Source organism: Podarcis erhardii, assembly GCF_964252035.2.
Source record: "Podarcis erhardii genome assembly, chromosome: 11".
NCBI lineage: Eukaryota > Metazoa > Chordata > Lepidosauria > Squamata > Lacertidae > Podarcis > Podarcis erhardii.
Genome location: NC_138501.1, coordinates 48,719,588 through 48,739,173, shown reverse-complemented (window position 1 = coordinate 48,739,173; position 19,586 = coordinate 48,719,588). Strand labels below are relative to the sequence as shown.

General features: G+C 44.7%; 1 protein-coding gene across 1 annotated transcript in view; it reads right to left on the bottom strand.

Moving 5' to 3' along the window:
• Positions 1-274: 274 nt before the first annotated feature.
• The window catches only part of EPG5 (ectopic P-granules 5 autophagy tethering factor), an 84,670-nt gene continuing 65,358 nt past the window's right edge, over positions 275-19,586 (bottom strand). The window contains exons 39-44 of the mRNA XM_081881746.1: positions 18,187-18,331; positions 14,324-14,566; positions 10,045-10,264; positions 5,360-5,575; positions 3,759-3,873; positions 275-2,940 (exon numbers count right to left, since the gene is read on the bottom strand). Of these exons, the coding sequence (XP_081737872.1) occupies positions 2,758-2,940; positions 3,759-3,873; positions 5,360-5,575; positions 10,045-10,264; positions 14,324-14,566; positions 18,187-18,331 (1,122 nt within the window). The 3' untranslated portion in view covers positions 275-2,757. The remainder of the gene's footprint in view (positions 2,941-3,758; positions 3,874-5,359; positions 5,576-10,044; positions 10,265-14,323; positions 14,567-18,186; positions 18,332-19,586) is intronic.

Genomic DNA, 19,586 nt, shown 5'->3' with positions numbered 1-19,586 from the left:
GAAGGCAAACGAAATCCCTATCTTGATGAACCTAAGCCAGGCTGGAGCTGGTCAATGCCTGGATGGGCACCAGTATGGGGATCACATGATTTCTCTGCCTTGGCTTTCTTCCTGGATGGAAGGTGAACTATAAGCGTAATAAAATATTTTGCCAAGGGTCCTTCCTCAAATGTTCAGCAAGCCTCGCATAAAGGGAAAAGAATCCCATTGCCCCGTCAACACTAACCCCGGAACTGACAAAACAGCCTATCCCCAATAAGAGTCTCAATCACCGTTCTAGTGTTTCTCACTGTTTTATTTCACATGGTCCTTGCAGACACAAACAACTATAAACACACATTCTGTTGAAACCAAAGGCAAAACAATAGCTCCCATATCAGAACTACCACGCCCGATGCACACATAATAGTTTCTGCCTTTTCACAGTCTTCGTTTTTTTAATATAAATTTATTAATTCTGAGCTGAGGGAAGGAAAAGAAACATCTCAGAAGGCTTCTCTTCTTCCTCTTCTCTCTCTAAAAAGCAGCAATAATAATTCTTCCAGTTGTGAGGTCCTCTAAACATGAAGTCCCACCCAAGCAGTGATATTTCATTACCAGTGCACCAGAGGGGCAAGCTGGCTTGTCCTATATCTGGAAGCTCAATCCACAACGTGAGTTCTGAAGAACCCAACGCACAAGGACCTTATTTGGCATAATTTGGCAATTTCGCAAGGAAAGAGTGTGGGATTTGCAGTTTCAGAAATCATTAGCTGAAGGCAAACATTACAAAATCATTTGCCGGTGCGAGACGCTGAAAAGTTAGGAGAGAGAAAACCTTGCCTGCCAAGTGGAGCTAAAGGCATGAATATGAAGGTACATATTCAAACAGAAATGCACTTCTTGGGTTTTGTTTTGTTTTTACTGATGAGCTCAGAAAGGAAAAGCATCTTTAAACCCAAAAAGGGGGCTGGAGGTGATTCCCAAGAGATGCACAGAACGTGCCTGAAGTGTTTGCCGGAATCTATATTTGAGCAAATGAAATCCCAGCAAATATATATATATATCTCGAAAGGACTGTTGCCAAAGCATAGCAGCTTCACCGTCCAAGTGAATTTCAATGAGACTCAAAAGACAGTTGCGAGTCAGCCCATTGAAATGAACTGAGCATATTGGCCCCCTGACGATGCTAGATTATAATTCCCATTCTCTGTGGCCACCGGCCATGGTGGTTGGGGCCAATGCGGGTGGAGAGTTCAGCAACATCTGCAGGGCACCCCACTGGCTATGCCAGGCATAGCGAGTTGCACCAAGAGTGTGTGCAGAGGTGATCAATATCTCTTTTTTTCTCAAAAGGAAGGGGGACAACCTTAGCAAACTCACTCAAATAAAGCAACAGCAACGGAATAAATCAGTGAGCCAGGAAACGCAGCTTGAGAGGCACGTCGTATACACACAGGTAAATAAAGGGCACACACACACACACACAAACCCAGCTGTACTCTGTATATTGCAAGATTTGGACAAACCTTTATGGAGTGTTATCTGAGCCTCACAAGACTGACAGACAGACCAGAAAGGCTCCACGGCCTCTTCCTTAGGACACTTAGCAGTAAATGTTCAACTGATTACTATAAAGCTTATCTCTCCGTGTAGGACCACAAGTTAGTGACCTCAGCTTAGGGAAAAGGTGTTGGGTGGGGAGAAATCAAACTTGCTTTGCTGTATTGAAAGAATCCAAGCTATTCAAATGATGTGTGTTAAGGATAGGGTAGCCAGCTTGTGAGTTGTATCTGCTCCAGGTGAGAGGAATCCTGGGCACCTTGCAGGCTTTCTACCCCGCCAGCGTCGATGGTCCGTTGTACCATTACAAGAAAACCATAATTTTCCTAATTAAACTCTTAAGAACACTCCAGTAATTAGGACGCTGCTGTCTTCTCCATGCTACTGAAATCCGAAAAAAAATTGTTCTTCTTTGCTCCTTTTACTGCCTTATAATAAAAAAGAAGTATGAAAGCGATAGCTTGTTCCATGCACATGATAAGTGACGCAGGAGACTCTCTTCCTTTCCCCAGAACCCTTAAAGAAATGAATTCAACTTCTGTCAATTTGGCTGGGTGAGGATGCAGGAGGTTTGCCTCACTAGGTTCCATTTTCATCACACATCAGAAGCACTGAGGACAAGTAGATGGAGGCAAATTAAGCAAGAGCAGTGGGGTGATGAGAGAGATGGTCCAAAATCCCGATTAGGTGACGACCAGTGAGTCCAGACTGGCCCACGAATTTCACAGTCAGCCAAACAAAGAAAGAAGAAAAGGCACAGAAAGCAAAATCAAGTTGGAGAAAGTGCTGGGGCAAACAAACCCTGTGTTATTTCCAAAACGGTGAAGCACTCAAGTCACTTAACAGTCTCCAAGCACAATCCAGCATGGAGGTCTTCGTAAAGTCCATGGAAAAATCAAACCAGAGCCCCGCAAAGTCCTGAACCACGCCGTTAAGACTGTATTAAAACAAAGAAAAAATCCAGAGAAGTGTTTTGGCTTGGCAGAAACGCGAGAGAGATTTGTGCAGGTTTTAAAGCCCAGCTACGAAAACCTCCAAGCTGGCTTTCAAACCAGTCTATCTAATCTTTGCCCTCTCTCTCTCTCTTCCACCACTTTGACAAAGTGAAACCCTGTGAATGACAGCTACTTGTGCAATGTCACTGCCGACTGTAAACTGAAGATAATCCACGACTGCAATACGAGGCAGGGTGAGGCCACTTCCCCTCGCTTGCTGCTACCGTATGGCGTCTAAGTAATGCACTTCTGGGTACAAAGTGTTGACGAGGATAGCCAGAAGGTTCAGCCCATCGCGAAGGCAGCGGCGAGAGTCCCTGACAAATTGGGAGGCTTGAGAGATCTGCTCCTGGTATTCTGCGTACTGTTTGTTTGAAGTCATGGAATCGAGAGCACTCAGAACCTACAAAGATGGAAAAGAGATAATAATAATAATAATAATAATAATAATAATAATAATAATAATAATAATAATAATTTATACCCCGCCCTCCCCAGCCAAGACTGGGCTCAGGGAGGCTAAAACCCGATATAAAAGCAAATTGATTGAAATACAACTTAAAAACAAGATTAAAATACATTAAAACATTAAAATACAGCCTCATTTCAATGGAAACTCAAATCAAAAACTTTTTGGGGGATGAAACCGTCAAGTCTTCACCAAGGCTAACTATCTAGACTGGTCCTCCATGGGCCAGAAAAAAAGCCAGGGAAGTCCCCAAATAGGAGCTCCATCACAGGAGGAGAAGGGAAAAAAGAAAGAGGGAGAGGGGATCAAATTGATTCCAAGCCAAAGGCCAGGCGGACAGTGGCGTAGCGTGGGGGGTGCAGGGGGGGCCGGCCGCACCGGGCGCAACATCTGGGGTTAGGGCAAATCCACGGGTTAGGGGGCGCAAATCCACGGGTTAGGGGGCGCAAATTACTTGCCTTGCCCCGGGTGCTGACAACCCACGCTACGCCACTGCAGGCGGAACAACTCTGTCTTACAGGCCCTGCGGAAAGAAATCCGATCCTGCAGGGCCCTGGTCTCATGAGGCAGAGCGTTCCACCAGTGTTGAAAAGGCCCTGGCTCTAGTTGAGGCTAATCTGACTTCCTTAGGGCCCGGGACCACTAGGGTGTTGCTATTTATGGACCTTAAGGACCTTACATCCACCAAGGGGCACAAAGAGCATTCTTGATACAGGCACCCGATTAAACCACTCAAGATGCATCCGATCTACCTGCTGAGCTTTGGCAGAAAGGTGCAGCTCCACACCAGGCCTAAGGCGGATTTGGTTCTCCACCGGAATCTGCACCAGCAGGAAGGCGGACATGCTCCGGGCAGCGACACGGAACCTTCAACGAGAACATGAAGAGGGAAGGGAGTTGGCAAGGAGCTCCTCTCTGTGTTGAAAACAGAGAAACACACACACACACAAACACCAAGAGCTCTTTCCCTGCAGGTTCCACCTAAAAAATATGCACTTCCGGCCCGGCTTTATTTTTGCCCTGCATTACATCTCTGCGCGATCGCTGCCAATCTCTCTCATCCTAACCTAATGGAAGGGTTATGGTGAGGATAAGAAGGGAGGCAGGAGAGAGGAGAGGGCAAAATAGAGCCCTGCAAACTGCTCTGAGGACGGCAGGAGACCAAGGACATGGATACTGTCCTTTTCAGAGGAAAGGGTATTCTTTGGCATCCTTTTGCTCTGCACTTTCTATAATAATAATAATTTATATACCCCGCCCATCTGGCTGAGTTTCCCCAGCCACTCTGGGTGGCTCCCAATTGAGTGTTAAAAACAATACAGCATTAAATATTAAAAACTTCCCTAAAGAGGGCTGCCTTCAGATGTCTTTTAAAAATAAGATAGCTGTTTATTTCCTTGATATCTGGTGGGAGGGAGTTCCACAGGGCAGGCACCACTACCAGGGAATAAATTATAATAATACCGGGGAATAATAATAATAATAATAATAATAATAATAATAATAATAGCAATAACAATAATAATTAATGTGCAGGTTTTGTTGCAGGCAGTACACCCTGCCCTCTCCTTCACACACTAGAGGAAGACATCAGTAGACTTTGGGAGGGAAAATAAAACTGGGCGGAGAACTGGGAGGAAACTCTCAACAACCCAACAAGGGTCAGGCATGCCCCACGGTGGCAGAACGTTGGTTGTTGCTGGTGGGAATGGAATGGAGTATCCGGGAACGGGGCAAGATTCCAGCCACGCAGCAAGCCCTTCACACTGCAACATATGCAGCAGCAGCTGTTGCTTGCCTTCCAAAAAGCCAATCTTTTATCTTATTTTATTTTATTTATGTTGCTATACATATATGAAATCTTTACATAATGATACATATACAGTGGTACCTCGGGTTAAGAACTTAGTTCGTTCCGGAGGTCCGTTCTTAACCTGAAACTGTTCATAACCTGAAGCACCACTTTAGCTAATGGGGCCTCCCACTGCTGCCACGCCACCGGAGCACGATTTCTGTTCTCATCCTGAAGCAAAGTTCTTAACCTCAGGTACTATTTCTGGGTTAGCAGAGTCTGTAACCTGAAGCATATGTAACCCGAGGTACCACTGTACATTATATTCGTAAAGTCACATTTTTTACATTTCATTATGTACCAACGTTTATCCATTTCTTAATTCTTGCACTGTGTCTCCCCTCCACCCGTGCGTGACTTCCTTGTTATTACTTTATAACTTTATTATTGAGATTGTATTTTTGTATCTTAATAATTAAACATTCAGTCTTACATAGCTGCTATCTTTTTATTTGGGCCCACCTTTCCTTAATCATCATAAGAACAACAACCCATTTTCACCTGTTTGACAAAGGAGACTTCCTGCCCAGCCCTAGAGCACCGAGTATCCCAGAGGTGAGTCTCTCTTCGGCCAGGAGGTTCTGCCTGCCTTGCAGAGACATCAAGATGCGGACGACCGACTCAATCAGGATGGCATCGTCCTGGTCTACTTGGAGGAGGCAGAGCTGCAGGATTTTGTGCCACCAAAGGAACAGCTTCGCTTCGTCCTTGGTGGAGCTTTCGGGGGGAATCGTGAGGATTTGGGGGGGGGGGACAGGGAGGGGGGGAGAGACACAGACAAAACCAGACACCATTAGAAACTGACCATCACCCTGATGTTACTTCCCGTTAGCTGTTATCCCTCTTGCGAGAAATACCGTATTTTCCGCTCTATAGGACGCACTTTTCCCCCTCCAAAAATGAAGGAGAAATGTGTGTGCGTCCTATGGAGCGAATGCAGGCTGCTTGGCTTCAGCGATAGCAACATGAAGCCTCCGAAGCGCAGAGGGAGAGCTCCCCCCATGCTCCGGAGGCTTCGCGTTGCTTTCGCTGAAGCCGCCTGAAGTCCCCGGAGCGCAGGGAACACCCGCTGTGCTCCGGGGGCTTCGGACAGATATCCGCAAGCCTTCGGAGCACAGCAGGAGTTCCCGCTGCGCTCGGGAGGCTTGCAGATAGCCGCCTGAAGCCTGGAGAGCGAGAGGGGTCGGTGCACACCGATCCCTCTTGCTCTCCAGGCTTCACTTCGCTGGAGCGCCCCTTCAGTGAAGCGGGAGGAGAAATGGAAGGGGCTCCGTTTCTCCTGCCGCTTCGCTGAAGGGGCGCTGAGCAGAGAGGGGGAGAATTTTTTTTCCTGTTCTCCCCCTCCTATGGTCCAGTGCGTCCTATGGTCCGGTGCGTCCTATGGAGCGAAAAATACGGTATATGCCAAATAAAGACTGTCCTTCTTCACAAGGCGCATAGTTAAAACCCGAATATTACTTGCTAAAAATTGGAAAACACAAGAACTACCGATAGTGGAAGATTGGCAGATGAAGATGATGGACATTTCGGAGCTAGCTGACCTGCCTGGAAGAATCTGCGACCAGAAAGAAGAGGAGTTTCAAGAGGACTGGAGGAAATTCAAGGACTATTTCAATAAATGTTGTAACATAAAAAAATTAGAAATTACTTGAAAGAAACAAATAGGCCTAGGATTAAATGAAGTTATAATTAAATAAATGGGATTTAGAATGTTAAGAAAAGTGAATAAGATAGACTATAATTGGAAATTGTTTTAGTTTAATAATGATAGTGGAAAGCTGTTACTTTTAATTAGAAGGAAACTCAGAAGGGAGGGATTAGAGGAAGTCAGCCAAGATGTTTAAAAGGTTGGATTTGTGAAGAATTAAATTTTATTGTTATTGTTTATCTGTTTATTGTCCCCCCCTTTTTTTTTCTTTTTCTGTTTTTGTGTATCATTTTGCTTTGTGGTTTGTGTTACCACTGTGGAAAATCTAACAAAATTTATTTTAAAAAAATAAAAATAAAACTGCGGAACTCAGGAGTCAGCAATGGCCGCCAACGTGGATAACTTTAAAAGAGGATTAGAGAAAATCATGGAGTTGGAGAGGGCTATCGATGGCTACTAGCCTCTACAGCTGGAGGCAGCAATGTTCCAGGATAGGGGTCCTATCGTTTCCTCCTGCCAAACCTTTTACATCTCCGTTATATCCAAAATTCACCATTGTTCCAATCCTACTAACAATTTTAACTGTTTACAATGGTTTTAAAGGTAAATTAGAAATTTCCCCCATTCCTACTGGTTTAATAAAGCTCCAAAGGAAGGTTTGGACAATTAATGAGTTGCTGCACCATCAAAGATAACAGATTTGGACAACATCCCAGCCTGGAACGGAATCAGAGGAAGCTGAGCTGATAAAAAAAAGACAGTTGAAAAATATATATTAACAAAGCTGTATTCGGCGGATGAAAGTATATGATGTTTGACATGAATGAGAATCACCGACCCAAGGACAAAGAATTATGAAGCGTCAAAACCGAGTTGTGGAAAATATGGAAACAATGAGGAGAAGCAGGACTAAGATGTAGAAATATGCTTCAGAGATCCAGACCGTGGGGCACTCCGAGAAATTATAAATACAATTTGGACTATAATTTGATCTTTTTATTTTAGTTTTTTATTTTAATTGAAGTATTCTGATTGGATATATTAATTGGATGTTTTTTATTGGGAAATCAATGAAAATGATTTTTTTGAAAAAAATAAATTTCTCCCATTCCTTATTAAAATTTTGGTCTTCCTGATTTCTGATTCTTCTGGTCATTTTTGCCATTTCGGCATAATCCATCAACTTAATCTGCCATATACCTGCAGGCAGATGGGACGTCTCTCTCTGAACCTGGAGGTGTCAGGGATTGAACCTAAAACCTTCCAGTTGTGTTCTGACACTAAGCTATGGCCCTTTCCCTAAAAATAAAGCAAGGTTCTAGTCATCAGTGTTCTGATTTAAATAGCAGAAGCTGACTCAACCTAAATGGTTCTCCCAGGTTTCAGGCAGTGATAGTGGCTCCCAGTTCTACCTGGGAGAAGTCAATAACTGAACCCAGGATATTCTGCATGCAAGAACATGAAGAGGCATCCCCACAAACAACTGACTGCATTTTGCATAGCCAGGAGTGCAGGCAGACAGTTTCCTGAGTCCATCCATCTCTGATCTAGCTACAAGGATTTAAAAACATGATCACTGCCCTGCAATTTGCCAACAGAAACCGCACAGCTCTGAACCACGAGGGCGAACTTCCCCTGCTGGCTATTTTTTTAAAGGCTTCCAAAAATAACCCCGTCTCCGCCAAAGCCACACTTTCCAAGGCGAAGCACCAGCCCGCGTGACTGCTGGCCTCACTCACAGCTGGGCTGAATGATGGAACAATTCTGACGGAACCACAGGCAGGATTAAAAGTCTCCCTTGTCCATCCTTTGTCCGTCCCCGGTCGCCCTCTGGAGATTTAAAACTTGTGCGGTTAAGAACTCGCTATTTAAGCTCTTAAAACACTCCCCACATTCTGGTTTCATTCAGGTGTCATAAGAAAGCTGCAGAGATAGCGCAGGATAGTGCACACCCCGGAAATGATCTCTCTCAGCTTCTGCCTTCTGGAAGAAGGTACAGGGTTATAAAGAAGAAGAAGAAGAGAAGAGTTTGGATTTGATATCCCGCCTTTCACTCCCTTTAAGGAGTCTCAAAGCGGCTAACATTCTCCTTTCCCTTCCTCCCCCACAACAAACACTCTGTGAGGTGAGTGGGGCTGAGAGACTTCACAGAAGTGTGACTGGCCCAAGGTCACCCAGCAGCTGCATGTGGAGGAGCGGAGACGCAAACCCGGTTCCCCAGATTAGGAGACTACCGCTCTTAACCACTACACCACACTGGCTCCCCAGACTAGGACTAGCCGCCTGAGAAACAGTTTCTATCCAAATGCGATTTTGGTTTTAAACACAGTGTAAGGTAGTCTCTGAGGGACGCGGGTGGCGCTGTGGGTTAAACCACAGAGCCTAGGGCTTGTCGATCAGAAGGTCGGCGGTTTGAATCCTTGCGACGGGGTGAGCTCCTGTTGCTCGGTCCCTGCTCCTGCCAACCTAGCAGTTCGAAAGCACATCAAACTGCAAGTAGATAAATAGGTACCCCTCCGGCGGGAAGGTAAACAGTGTTTCCGTGCACTGCTCTGGTTCACCAGAAGCGGCTTAGTCATGCTGGCCACATGCTCCAGAAGCTGTACACCGGCTCCCTCGTCCAATAAAGCGAGATGAGTGCCGCAACCCCAGAGTCAGTCATGACTGGACCTAATGGTCAGGGGTCCCTTTACCTTTAAGGTAGTCTCTATGGGAGTATATTGTATTAACTTATGGAGTATCCGAATTTTTAGGGGGTCAGCTAGCCTAGGATACCTGGGATAGCAGGCTTGTTGGTTTTTGAATGTCTGATGTAGATTTTTTTCAATTTCATTGTTCTGTATGGGACAATGACAATAAAGATTATTGTATCGTATCGTAAGGAAAGATTATCCCCATTTCGCAGAGATAACCAGGGTGGAAGTGGGAGAGACATGCCCATTTTGGAGAGGGCCCTTAAATCCGCCTCAAAGAGAGCCAGTGTGGTGTACTGGTTAAGAGTGTTAGACTCGTAATCTGGTGAACCGGGTTCGATTCCCCGCTCCTCCACATGCAGGTGCTGGGTGACCTTGGGCCAGTCACACTTCTTTGAAGTCTCTCAGCCTCAATCACCTCACAGAGTGTTTGTTGTGCGGGAGGAAGGGAAAGGAGAATGTTAGCTGCTTTGAGACTCCTTCGGGTAGTGATAAAGCGGGATATCAAATCCAAACTCTTCTTCTTCTTCTTCAAAGAAGGGACAAACAGCTAAACGGTTTTGGTCCTGCATACCTGAAGGAGCGCCTCCACCCCCATCGTTCAGTCCGGACACTGCGGTCCAGCTCTGAGGGCCTTCTGGCGGTTCCCCTACTGCAAGAAGTGAGGTTATAGGGAAGCAGGCAGAGGGCCTTCTCGGTGGTGGCACCCGCCCTGTGCAACGTTAGTCAGTGAGCATTTTGGAAGGCCCAAAGAGAAGAATTTGCCTGGCAATCGGTAGCCAAGGTGAGAAGTCCTGCCCCAAACATCTGTCCTCATCTGCCTCCCGACCACAAGATATCTGTACCTGGGGAACACCTGTTCCAGCCACTTGGTCAGTGTCAGCACCACTTTCATTTCATTGTCCAGAGTCTGCTTGGCGTTCAACTGCTGCAGAGCATAGACATAAAGAGTTAGGTAGCCGCCCAGCGAAAGGCACTCCTGCAGGAAGTCTTCGGCCGTGAGTTCGGGGACCTGTAGGGAGGCCACGATCGGCCCCCAGCCCAAATCCTGGCTGAGTGGAGAATCTTTGTACAAAGAAGGAGTTGGGGGTGGGAGGAGAGAGGAGAGGAAGCACTGTTAGGCTAAAGCAGTCAGAAGACCTAAATGAGACAGAGCTCAGAGATGTTCCTTTAATTCCAAAGCACTTCCTTTAAATCTGTAAATATCCATGAGAACCCAAAGAGACAAAAGGAGCACAAAATATAGTATGAACAGCGCCAAATGGCCCCCCAAAAGGGTCAAATCCGCACCCCGAATATACCGTCTCTCTAAAATACAGTACAATTTTACCGTATTTTTCGCTCCATAAAACGCAGTTTCCCCCTCCTAAAAAGTAAGGGGAAATGTGTTTGTGTCTTATGGAGCGAATGCATATGGGAGAGAGAGGAGGGAGAAAGCCCCCAAGAGCCGCACACACGCTCCGCGCAGCTCTTTAAAGGGAACGCGGCTTTTGCGGGAGGTAGGGGAAGGGACAGAGGGAAGCCCCTCAGTCTCTTCCCCCACCTCGCGGAAAAGCCCCCAAGAGCCGCACTCCCTTTAAAGGATGGGCTGCCCTTCTCCCTCCTCAGGGAAAAGCCTGCAAGTGCCGCACACACGCTCCGCGCGGCTCGTGAAAAGGAGCACAGAGCAGAGCCTGGGATACACACAGGCTCTGCTCAGCGCTCCCTTTAAAGAATATTTTCTTTCTGGCATCCCCCCTCTAAAAACTAGCTACGTCTTATGGAGTGAAAAATACGGTAAATATGCAGGGGAAAAGTGAATAATTTAGTCTGATTCTGCCTACCATGGGGAAGGAATAAATAATTGTGTGAAGCACTGAGGATTCATCCCCCAGGCAGTGAAATATCCCCTCAGCTGCCTGCTTCACATCCATATTTTTCAAGTTTATCTACATAAGGAGCGCAGAGAGAAGAAACGCCATGGTGTGTCTGCAGCGGCACAACCGGACTCCTCCATCTGCCCCAGCTGCAACAAAACATGTCTCTCCCATATCGGTCTCTACAGCCACAGCAGGCCTTGTAACCTTCCAACAGATCTATGAATTGAAATCCAACCTCTGTTGGAGATGTGGTGGAGAAATAGGAACAACAATACATATGTGGTGGAGGTGTGAGGAAATTAAGAAATTTTGGATAGTAGTACATGAAGAACAAATGAAAATGTTGAAAATAGGTGTCTGTGAGCACCTAGAAAGGAATGCTGTGATCACCAATAGTCAGCATGGATTTCTGAAAAATAAGTCATGTCAGACTAACCTGATCTCGTTTTTTGACAGAATTACAAGCCTGGTAGATGAAGGGAACGCAGTGGATGTAGCCTACCTTGATTTCAGCAAGGCATTTGACAAGGTGCCCCATGATATTCTTGTAAAGAAGCTGGTAAAATGCGGACTTGACTATGCTACCACTCAGTGGATTTGTAACTGGCTGACTGACCGAACCCAAAGGGTGCTCATCAATGGTTCCTCTTCATCCTCGAGAAGAGTGACTAGTGGGGTGCCACAGGGTTCTGTCTTGGGCCCGGTCTTATTCAACATCTTTATCAACGACTTGGATGATGGACTCAAGGGCATCCTGATCAAATTTGCAGATGACACCAAACTGGGAGGGGTGGCTAACACCCCAGAGGACAGGATCACACTTCAAAATGACCTTGACAGATTAGAGAACTGGGCCAAAACAAACAAGATGAATTTTAATAGGGAGAAATGTAAAGTATTGCACTTGGGCAAAAAAAATGAGAGGCACAAATACAAGATGGGTGACACCTGGCTTGAGAGCAGTACATGTGAAAAGGATCTAGGAGTCTTGGTTGACCACAAACTTGACATGAGCCAACAGTGTGACGCGGCAGCTAAAAAAGCCAATGCAATTCTGGGCTGCATCAATAGGAGTACTGCATCTAGATCAAGGGAAGTAATAGTGCCACTGTATTCTGCTCTGGTCAGACCTCACCTGGAGTACTGTGTCCAGTTCTGGGCACCACAGTTCAAGAAGGACACTGACAAACTGGAACGTGTCCAGAGGAGGGCAACCAAAATGGTCAAAGGCCTGGAAACGATGCCTTATGAAGAACGGCTAAGGGAGCTGGGCATGTTTAGCCTGGAGAAGAGGAGGTTAAGGGGTGATATGATAGCCATGTTCAAATATATAAAAGGATGTCACATAGAGGAGGGAGAAAGGTTGTTTTCTGCTGCTCCAGAGAAGCGGACACGGAGCAATGGTTCCAAACTACAAGAAAAAAGATTCCACCTAAACATTAGGAAGAACTTCCTGACAGTAAGAGCTGTTCGACAGTGGAATTTGCTGCCAAGGAGTGTGGTGGAGTCTCCTTCTTTGGAGGTCTTTAAGCAGAGGCTTGACAACCATATGTCAGGAGTGCTCTGATGGTGTTTTCTGCTTGGCAGGGGGTTGGACTCGATGGCCCTTGTGGTCTCTTCCAACTCTATGATTCTATGATTCTATGAAATATCAATAACAAAGAAACCAGAGACATATCTCCGTGGATTGATAGATGAAGAGGTACCACGGGGCGGGGGGGAGAATTTTTCTATATGCAAGTACAGCTGCTAGAATAGTGATTGCTGTTAGGTGGAAGTCACAAACCATACCCACAAAGGAGGAATGGATTTGTAAACTAAACGAATATTTAATTTTGGCAAAATTAACTGCTATAATATGAAATTAGTCAAATCAAAAATTTAAAAAGAAGTGGAAATGTTTTGACGAATATATGGCAAAATATTGCTATGCTAATATGCCTAGATTAAAATGTGAAGTACTGGATGGAAGAAAAATTAGTAAGAAAAGATAATAAGAATATATAGATGATTTGAGAAGACTGTAGAATGCAAAGATTATTGTAAATTGTATAATGTGGAGGAAATCGAGTGGGGGCGGAGGGAAGTGGGAGGAGGGAGAAAAGAATAATATGATGGATTGAGGAAACAGAAATGTAAATGTATGGGGGGGGTGGAGAGGAAATGATGTTAGCTTTGGTACATTTGTATTGTAATGTAATATAATATGTGAAAACCAATAAATTAATAAATAAAAAACAAAAACCTTCCAACAGTTTGACCTCACCCACAAAGGCATATTCTTCTATCGTCTCCCGAGACAGATGGGTGCCAGCTACAATCTTGGTAACATAAGACTAGAAGCTTGGGTTTTTGTTTAAATACTTAGGTTCTTGGGATGCTGAAACCTGTACACTTACAACAACATCCAGGTCTTTCCAAGACTACAGTTCTATGATTCTATGAGGTATCGTCACAAAGACGGAAGTCCTTGCACTAACACTGCCCTTCTCAAGCTGTGGGTCCCCAGATGTTGTTGAACTACAACTCCCATCACCCCTAGCTAGAAAGGCCAGAGCTCAGGGGTGATGGGAGTTGTAGTCCAACAACAACTGGGACCCACAGGTTGAGAACCACTGCGCTGACAGGACAGCTTCACTGGGTGCAAACCGCCATCCCTAGACAGACAGGCAGGGCCATCCTGAGTCGACAGTGAGTCATGAGGAAGGATAGTCAAAAGCCTTCCTCTCCATAGCTGTCAACTGACAGATTTGAAAATAAGGGACCAGCAGCCTCGAAAATAAGGGATCAGCAGCCAAAATAAGGGATTTTCCAAGCACAGGTATGTTCAGCTTCTGAGCACCTCTGAGCCAAAGGCAGAAAGCCCAACCAGCAGCCAAACGAAGCCTCAAGCGGTGGTTCCCACAGCGCAGCAACCCGGCAAAGGGGATGCAGCAAGGAAAACCACCGTCCCCTCTCCGCTGGGAAGCGCTGAGCAAAGGCGAGTCCCCAGGCAACGCGGCCGATTTGATCGGCACAAGGCATGCAAGCTCCAACCCCCAGTCGTTCTTAGACTTCTTATTGGGTGAGCAACGCAGCCAACCAACACAGTTGGAACTTCCCTCCTCCCTGGCTGGCAGGGAGGGAGGGAGAGGAGCTGCTTCCTTTGAAACCCAGGAAATTTAAGGGACATCATCAATAAGGGACAGCAGCGGGACACAGCGCTGGGATAAGGGACTGTCCCGCCAAATAAGGGATGGTTGACAGCTATGTTCCTCTCTCTCACCTTCGTTAAAATAAGCCGTGACGCAGGCTTCCGTGGTCTCTGCCATGTGCCGGACCGACGCCAGACTCTGGCACGCAGCTGTTAAGAGAGGCATCACGCCTAAGCCATGCACGGCACCGTCGATCCAGCCTCGCAGACTGACGCGCAGAGACTCTGCCGTGGCGACGCTGGCGTTATTCATCATCGTCAGGGCTTCTGTGAAAAGGCTGCTTAAGGCCAGGTGGCGAGAGTGCATGTCCGTGTCTGCAAAGGCAGCAAGCAAAAGGTTTGTATTTTTCTTTAATTAAAAAAATAATCAAGCAAAACATTTGAAATCACAGGATGGAAAGAGGAAGGGTGGCTTTTCTGCATAAAGCACAGGGCTGAGATTCGCGAGATTATTTTTTTTAAAAAAAATCTTTATTAATTTAAATTACACATATACAGTGGTACCTTGGGTTAAGTACTTAATTCGTTCTGGAAGTCCATTCTTAACCTGAAACTGTTCTTAACCTGAAGCACCACTTTAGCTAATGGGACCTCCTGCTGCCGCCGCGCCGCCAGAGCACGATTTATGTTCTCATCCTGAAGCAAAGTTCTTAATCCGAGGTAATATTTTTGGGTTAGCGGAGTCTGTAACCTGAAGCGTATGTAACCCGAGGTACCACTGTACAAAGAATTTACAAAGAATTTACAATCTCATACTACAAAAAGAAAATTAAAGAAAAACAATTAAGAAGAAAAGAAGAGAATACAGAAGAAAAGAAAAAAGAAAAAGCAGATTTGCTTACATAAAAATACCTAATCTTCCTAATTAATACTTAAATAAACACTTAAATAAAAAAGACTTCTGACAAAACAAGTCTTTCTCATTGTACTGTTTATACTGTCATCGTTTTTTTCACATAGTTTTATATTTTTTAGTATTGTTCCCGTCTACTCTACAAACGGACATTCATGAGATCTAGCACTCTGCCAGCACTGGTGAAAAACAGCTCCGCTGAACCCCAGTACTGCAAAACGAGCATAAATTTGTTGAATTTCTAGTTTCACCCCCCATCAACTTCTGAAGATGCCATCTTGCTCAATAGAGTGGAACCTTGCTTCTCAAATGCCTTGCTACTCAAACATTTTGGCTCCCAAACACCAAAAACCCAGAAGTGTTCCTGTTTTTGATATATTTTTAATCTTTGTTGGAAGCTGCCCAGAGTGGCTGGGGAAACCCAGCCAGATGGATGGGGTACAAATAATAAATTATTATTATTACTGAACATTTTTCGGAAGCAGAACGTCCAATGCTGTCAGCTATTGTTTCTGGGTCGCCTGCGCCAATCGGAAGCCGTGCCTTGGTTTTCAAATGTTTTGGAAGTCAAACGGACTTCCGGAACGGATTACGTTCAAGAACCAAGGTACCACTATACTACCAATAATGGGAGGCAGCAGGACTCCATGTACATTCCAGTCCTGAACACCAGAGACCCTTAAAGTTGGGGTGCAGGGCCTTTTCTGAAGCAGCCTTATTTCTCTAGAACATCCTCCAAAATCAAAACAAAACAAATTCCTTCCAGTAGCACCTTAAAGACCAACTAAGTCAGTTCTTGGTATGAGCTTTCGTGTGCATGCACACTTCTTCAGATACCTGAAGAAGTGTGCATGCACACGAAAGCTCATACCAAGAACTGACTTAGTTGGTCTTTAAGGTGCTACTGGAAGGAATTTGTTTTGTTTTGACTATGGCAGACCAACACGGCTACCTATCTGTATCCTCCAAAATGTCTGCCGGGCCTCACTTTTGTTAAATCTTAAAATAGGAGAGGCTAACCTGCCATAAGACAGCGTCTTAAAAAGCAGAGACATCACCTTGCCAACAAAGGTCCGTATAGTTAAAGCTACGGTTTTCCCAGTAGTGATGTATGGAAGTGAGAGCCGGACCATAAAGAAGGCTGATCGCCGAAGAATTGATGCTTTTGAATTATGGTGCTGGAGGAGACTCTTGAGAGTCCCATGGACTGCAAGAAGATGAAACCTATCCATTCCGAAGGAAATCAGCCCTGAGTGCTCAATGGAAGGACAGATCCTGAAGCTGAGGCTCCAATACTTTGGCCACCTCATGAGAAGAGAAGACTCCCTGGAAAAGACCCTGATGTTGGGAAAGATGGAGGGCACAAGGAGAAGGGGATTACAGAGGACGTGATGGTTGGACAGTGTTCTCGAAGCTACAAACATGAGTTTGACCAAACTGTGGGAGGCAGTGGAAGACAGGAGTGCCTGGTGTGCTCTAGTCCAGGGGGTCACGAAGAGTCGGACACGACTAAACAACAACAACAAACCTGCCATATACAGCCCTTCCCTAAAGATTTGCGTACCTTCCCTAAACCTCCCCCTCAAAATCCATTAAAATGTTTATTTTTTATTTAAAAAATGACACACCATAGGTCCCCTCTGTAATACTGTGACCCCCAAAATGGGGCCACAGAACCATGAAAATGTGGCCTTGGAAACTTTGTACTGATAGCTCGCAGCAGGAGACTATTTAAGGTCTGAAGCTGCCCCAAATGTGTCCTTTTCCACTTAATGGAATAAGAAAAATGGTTTTAAATACTGTAAAGTAGGTGATGGGAAAGTCTTTTATAAGGCAGCCTTGAAATATGTCATTCTTGCCAATCCCACTTTGCACTTTGGCCCCCAGAGGGTTGGCCATGAGTTAATGTGGCCCTCAGCCCCCCTAAAAAGGCGAGTCACCCATTTTAAACGTTCGTTTTTAAAAGCTATTTGTTCCAAGCTGTGCTCTATTAAGAGTGCAGTGAACTGGGTTTTTTTAAAACCCGCTGCTGTTTTGTTTTGAAGTTTTCCTAATTGGATTGGTTTGTTTTTTATTTTGAAAACAGTCTGATGGTTTCAATTATCTTTCGTACGTCGGCAGGATTTGCCCTGAAAGGCAACAGAGATGTGCTCCACATGAAACGGGTGCTCAGCCACGCAGTTACAGCCCAAAAGACATAAAAAAGGGTCAGCAGGATTGGACCAAAGATCCTGAGATCATAAGAAGGGCGTGCTGGATCAGGCCAGCAACCCATCTAGTCCAGCGTCCTGTTCTTAAATTTCTTTTTTTTAAATATAATTTTATTTAACATAATTATTACAAAATATAAGCAAAATATTGCAAATACATACATATATATTTCAGATAAGTACACACATATAAAAAAAGAACAAAAAAGAAAAAAGGAAAGAAAGAAAAAAGGAAGAAGAAGAAAAGTTGGAAGAATTTCTTCCAAATTTATTCTACAAATATCTCAATCCTAAAATTTCATTGATTGACTTCCATCGCTTACACTGCACTTACTATACAGTGGTACCTCGCAAGACGAACGCCTCGAAAGACGAAAAACTCGCAAAACGAAAGAGTTTTTCGTTTTTTGACTTGCTTCGCAAGACGGATTTCCCTATGGGCTTGCTTTGCAAGACGAAAACATCTTGCAAGTTTGTTTCCTTTGTCTTGCAAGTTTGTTTCCTCTTTCTTAAAACCGTGCATTCACTTCGAGGAGCAACTCATAGCACGCGGTGTGGTAGCCTTTTTTGAGGTTTTTGAAGACTTTGGTGATTTTTGAAGCTTTTCCAAAGTCCGTGCTTCGCAAGACGAAAAAATTGCAAGACGAAAAAACTCGCGGAATGAATTAATTTCGTCTTGCGAGGCACCACTGTATACATTTAAAGCAAGATTGTATCTGTTATTCCATATTTTCCCCATACAATCTCATACAAATATTCTAAGCAATATGTTTTCTAAATCTTTCATAAATCTATTCTTAAATTTCAAGCGACATATAGAACAGCACCCTTCTCTCTGCAACTCCACAAGCTACACACGCATAGAGACCAACCTGGAGGGTTAAAGATGGTAATATCATCCAACAGCTTTGACATCTCTTGCTCCAGAGAAGGCAGGGTTATCTTCCCATTTTGCTCCAGGATGCTGAGGAAATGGACAACCTGGCGAATGTAAGCTCTGCACTTGAGGGTTGCATCCTAGGAAAAGCCAAGGGGAAAACAGTTAGCTCACCACCTCCCTGTTCTTCAAAGGAGCTGCTCTAAATTTATTTGTTTCATAAAATTCATACATCGCTTAATTCCAAGCGTGTATATTAAAACTTCAAAGCGGTTTCCGAAGAAAGGTAAAAATACTAATAAGAACAACTAACAGCGACAACCTAAGACTTTCTATAAGTTAGAATAACAATACAGTTGTGCCTTGGATCTCAAGCGCCTTGGCTCCCGAACAAATCGGCTCCCAAACGATCGAAACCCACAAGTGAGTGTTCCGGAACGATTTTCGGAAGCCGAATGTGATGGGATGATGAGCTGCTTGTGCGTAAAAGCTTAGTCCCTCAGAGTTTGCTCAGTTTAGCAAAGCTCTGTCTTTTGCGGAGCCCTTAAGCATGGCTCCGTCAATCGCTGGCAGAATCCGACAGTGGGCGTTTACGGAATTTACTCCAGCATAAAAGCTCCTTGACGGAAACGCGTCGTCTGGATTCACGGTGCGACAGTTTCCGGCGAGGAGTGGGTGTACCTATGGGAGGTCCTGAGACTTCTCCGCTGTTATCGCTAGAAGACTCTCTGAGCCATTCCTTCGCCTCCCTCTCTCTCTGATCTCCCATTCTCCCCCTGCTGGTGCCTTCCTCCGCTGCTGAGTCTCTCCTGACTTCTGAGAGCCCCTCCACCTCCTGTCTTTCCGACGGCAGTTCCCTGACACCGAATATCCGGTGCGGCTTCCGATTGGCTGCAGGACTGTGCCTTGATTTTCGAATGGTTCCGGGAGTTAAATGGACTGCCGGAACGCATTCTGTTCGAAAACCAAGGTACGGCTACAGATTTATTTATTTTTTAAAAAACCCAGATTAAAACTTGCACCATCCCTGGGTAGACTTGCCTAAACAAAAACATTTCTATTTTTTATTTTTTTATTTTGCTTAAAAATGTATACAGGAAATGCAGTGTAAGCGATGGAAGTCAATCAATGAAATTTTATTAATATTTTCATATTGAGATATTTGTAGAATAAATTTGGAAGAAATTCTTCCAACTTTTCTCCTTTTTTCTTTCTATTTCTTCTTTTTCCTTTTCTTCTTTTTTTCTCTTTCACTCTTTTTTATGTATGTGTGCTTATCTGATATATATATGTATTTGCAATATTTTGCTTATATTTTCTAATAATTATGTTAAATTAATAAATTTTTAAATTAAAAAAAATGTTTCTATCAGATGCCGAAATGTGACGGTGCCT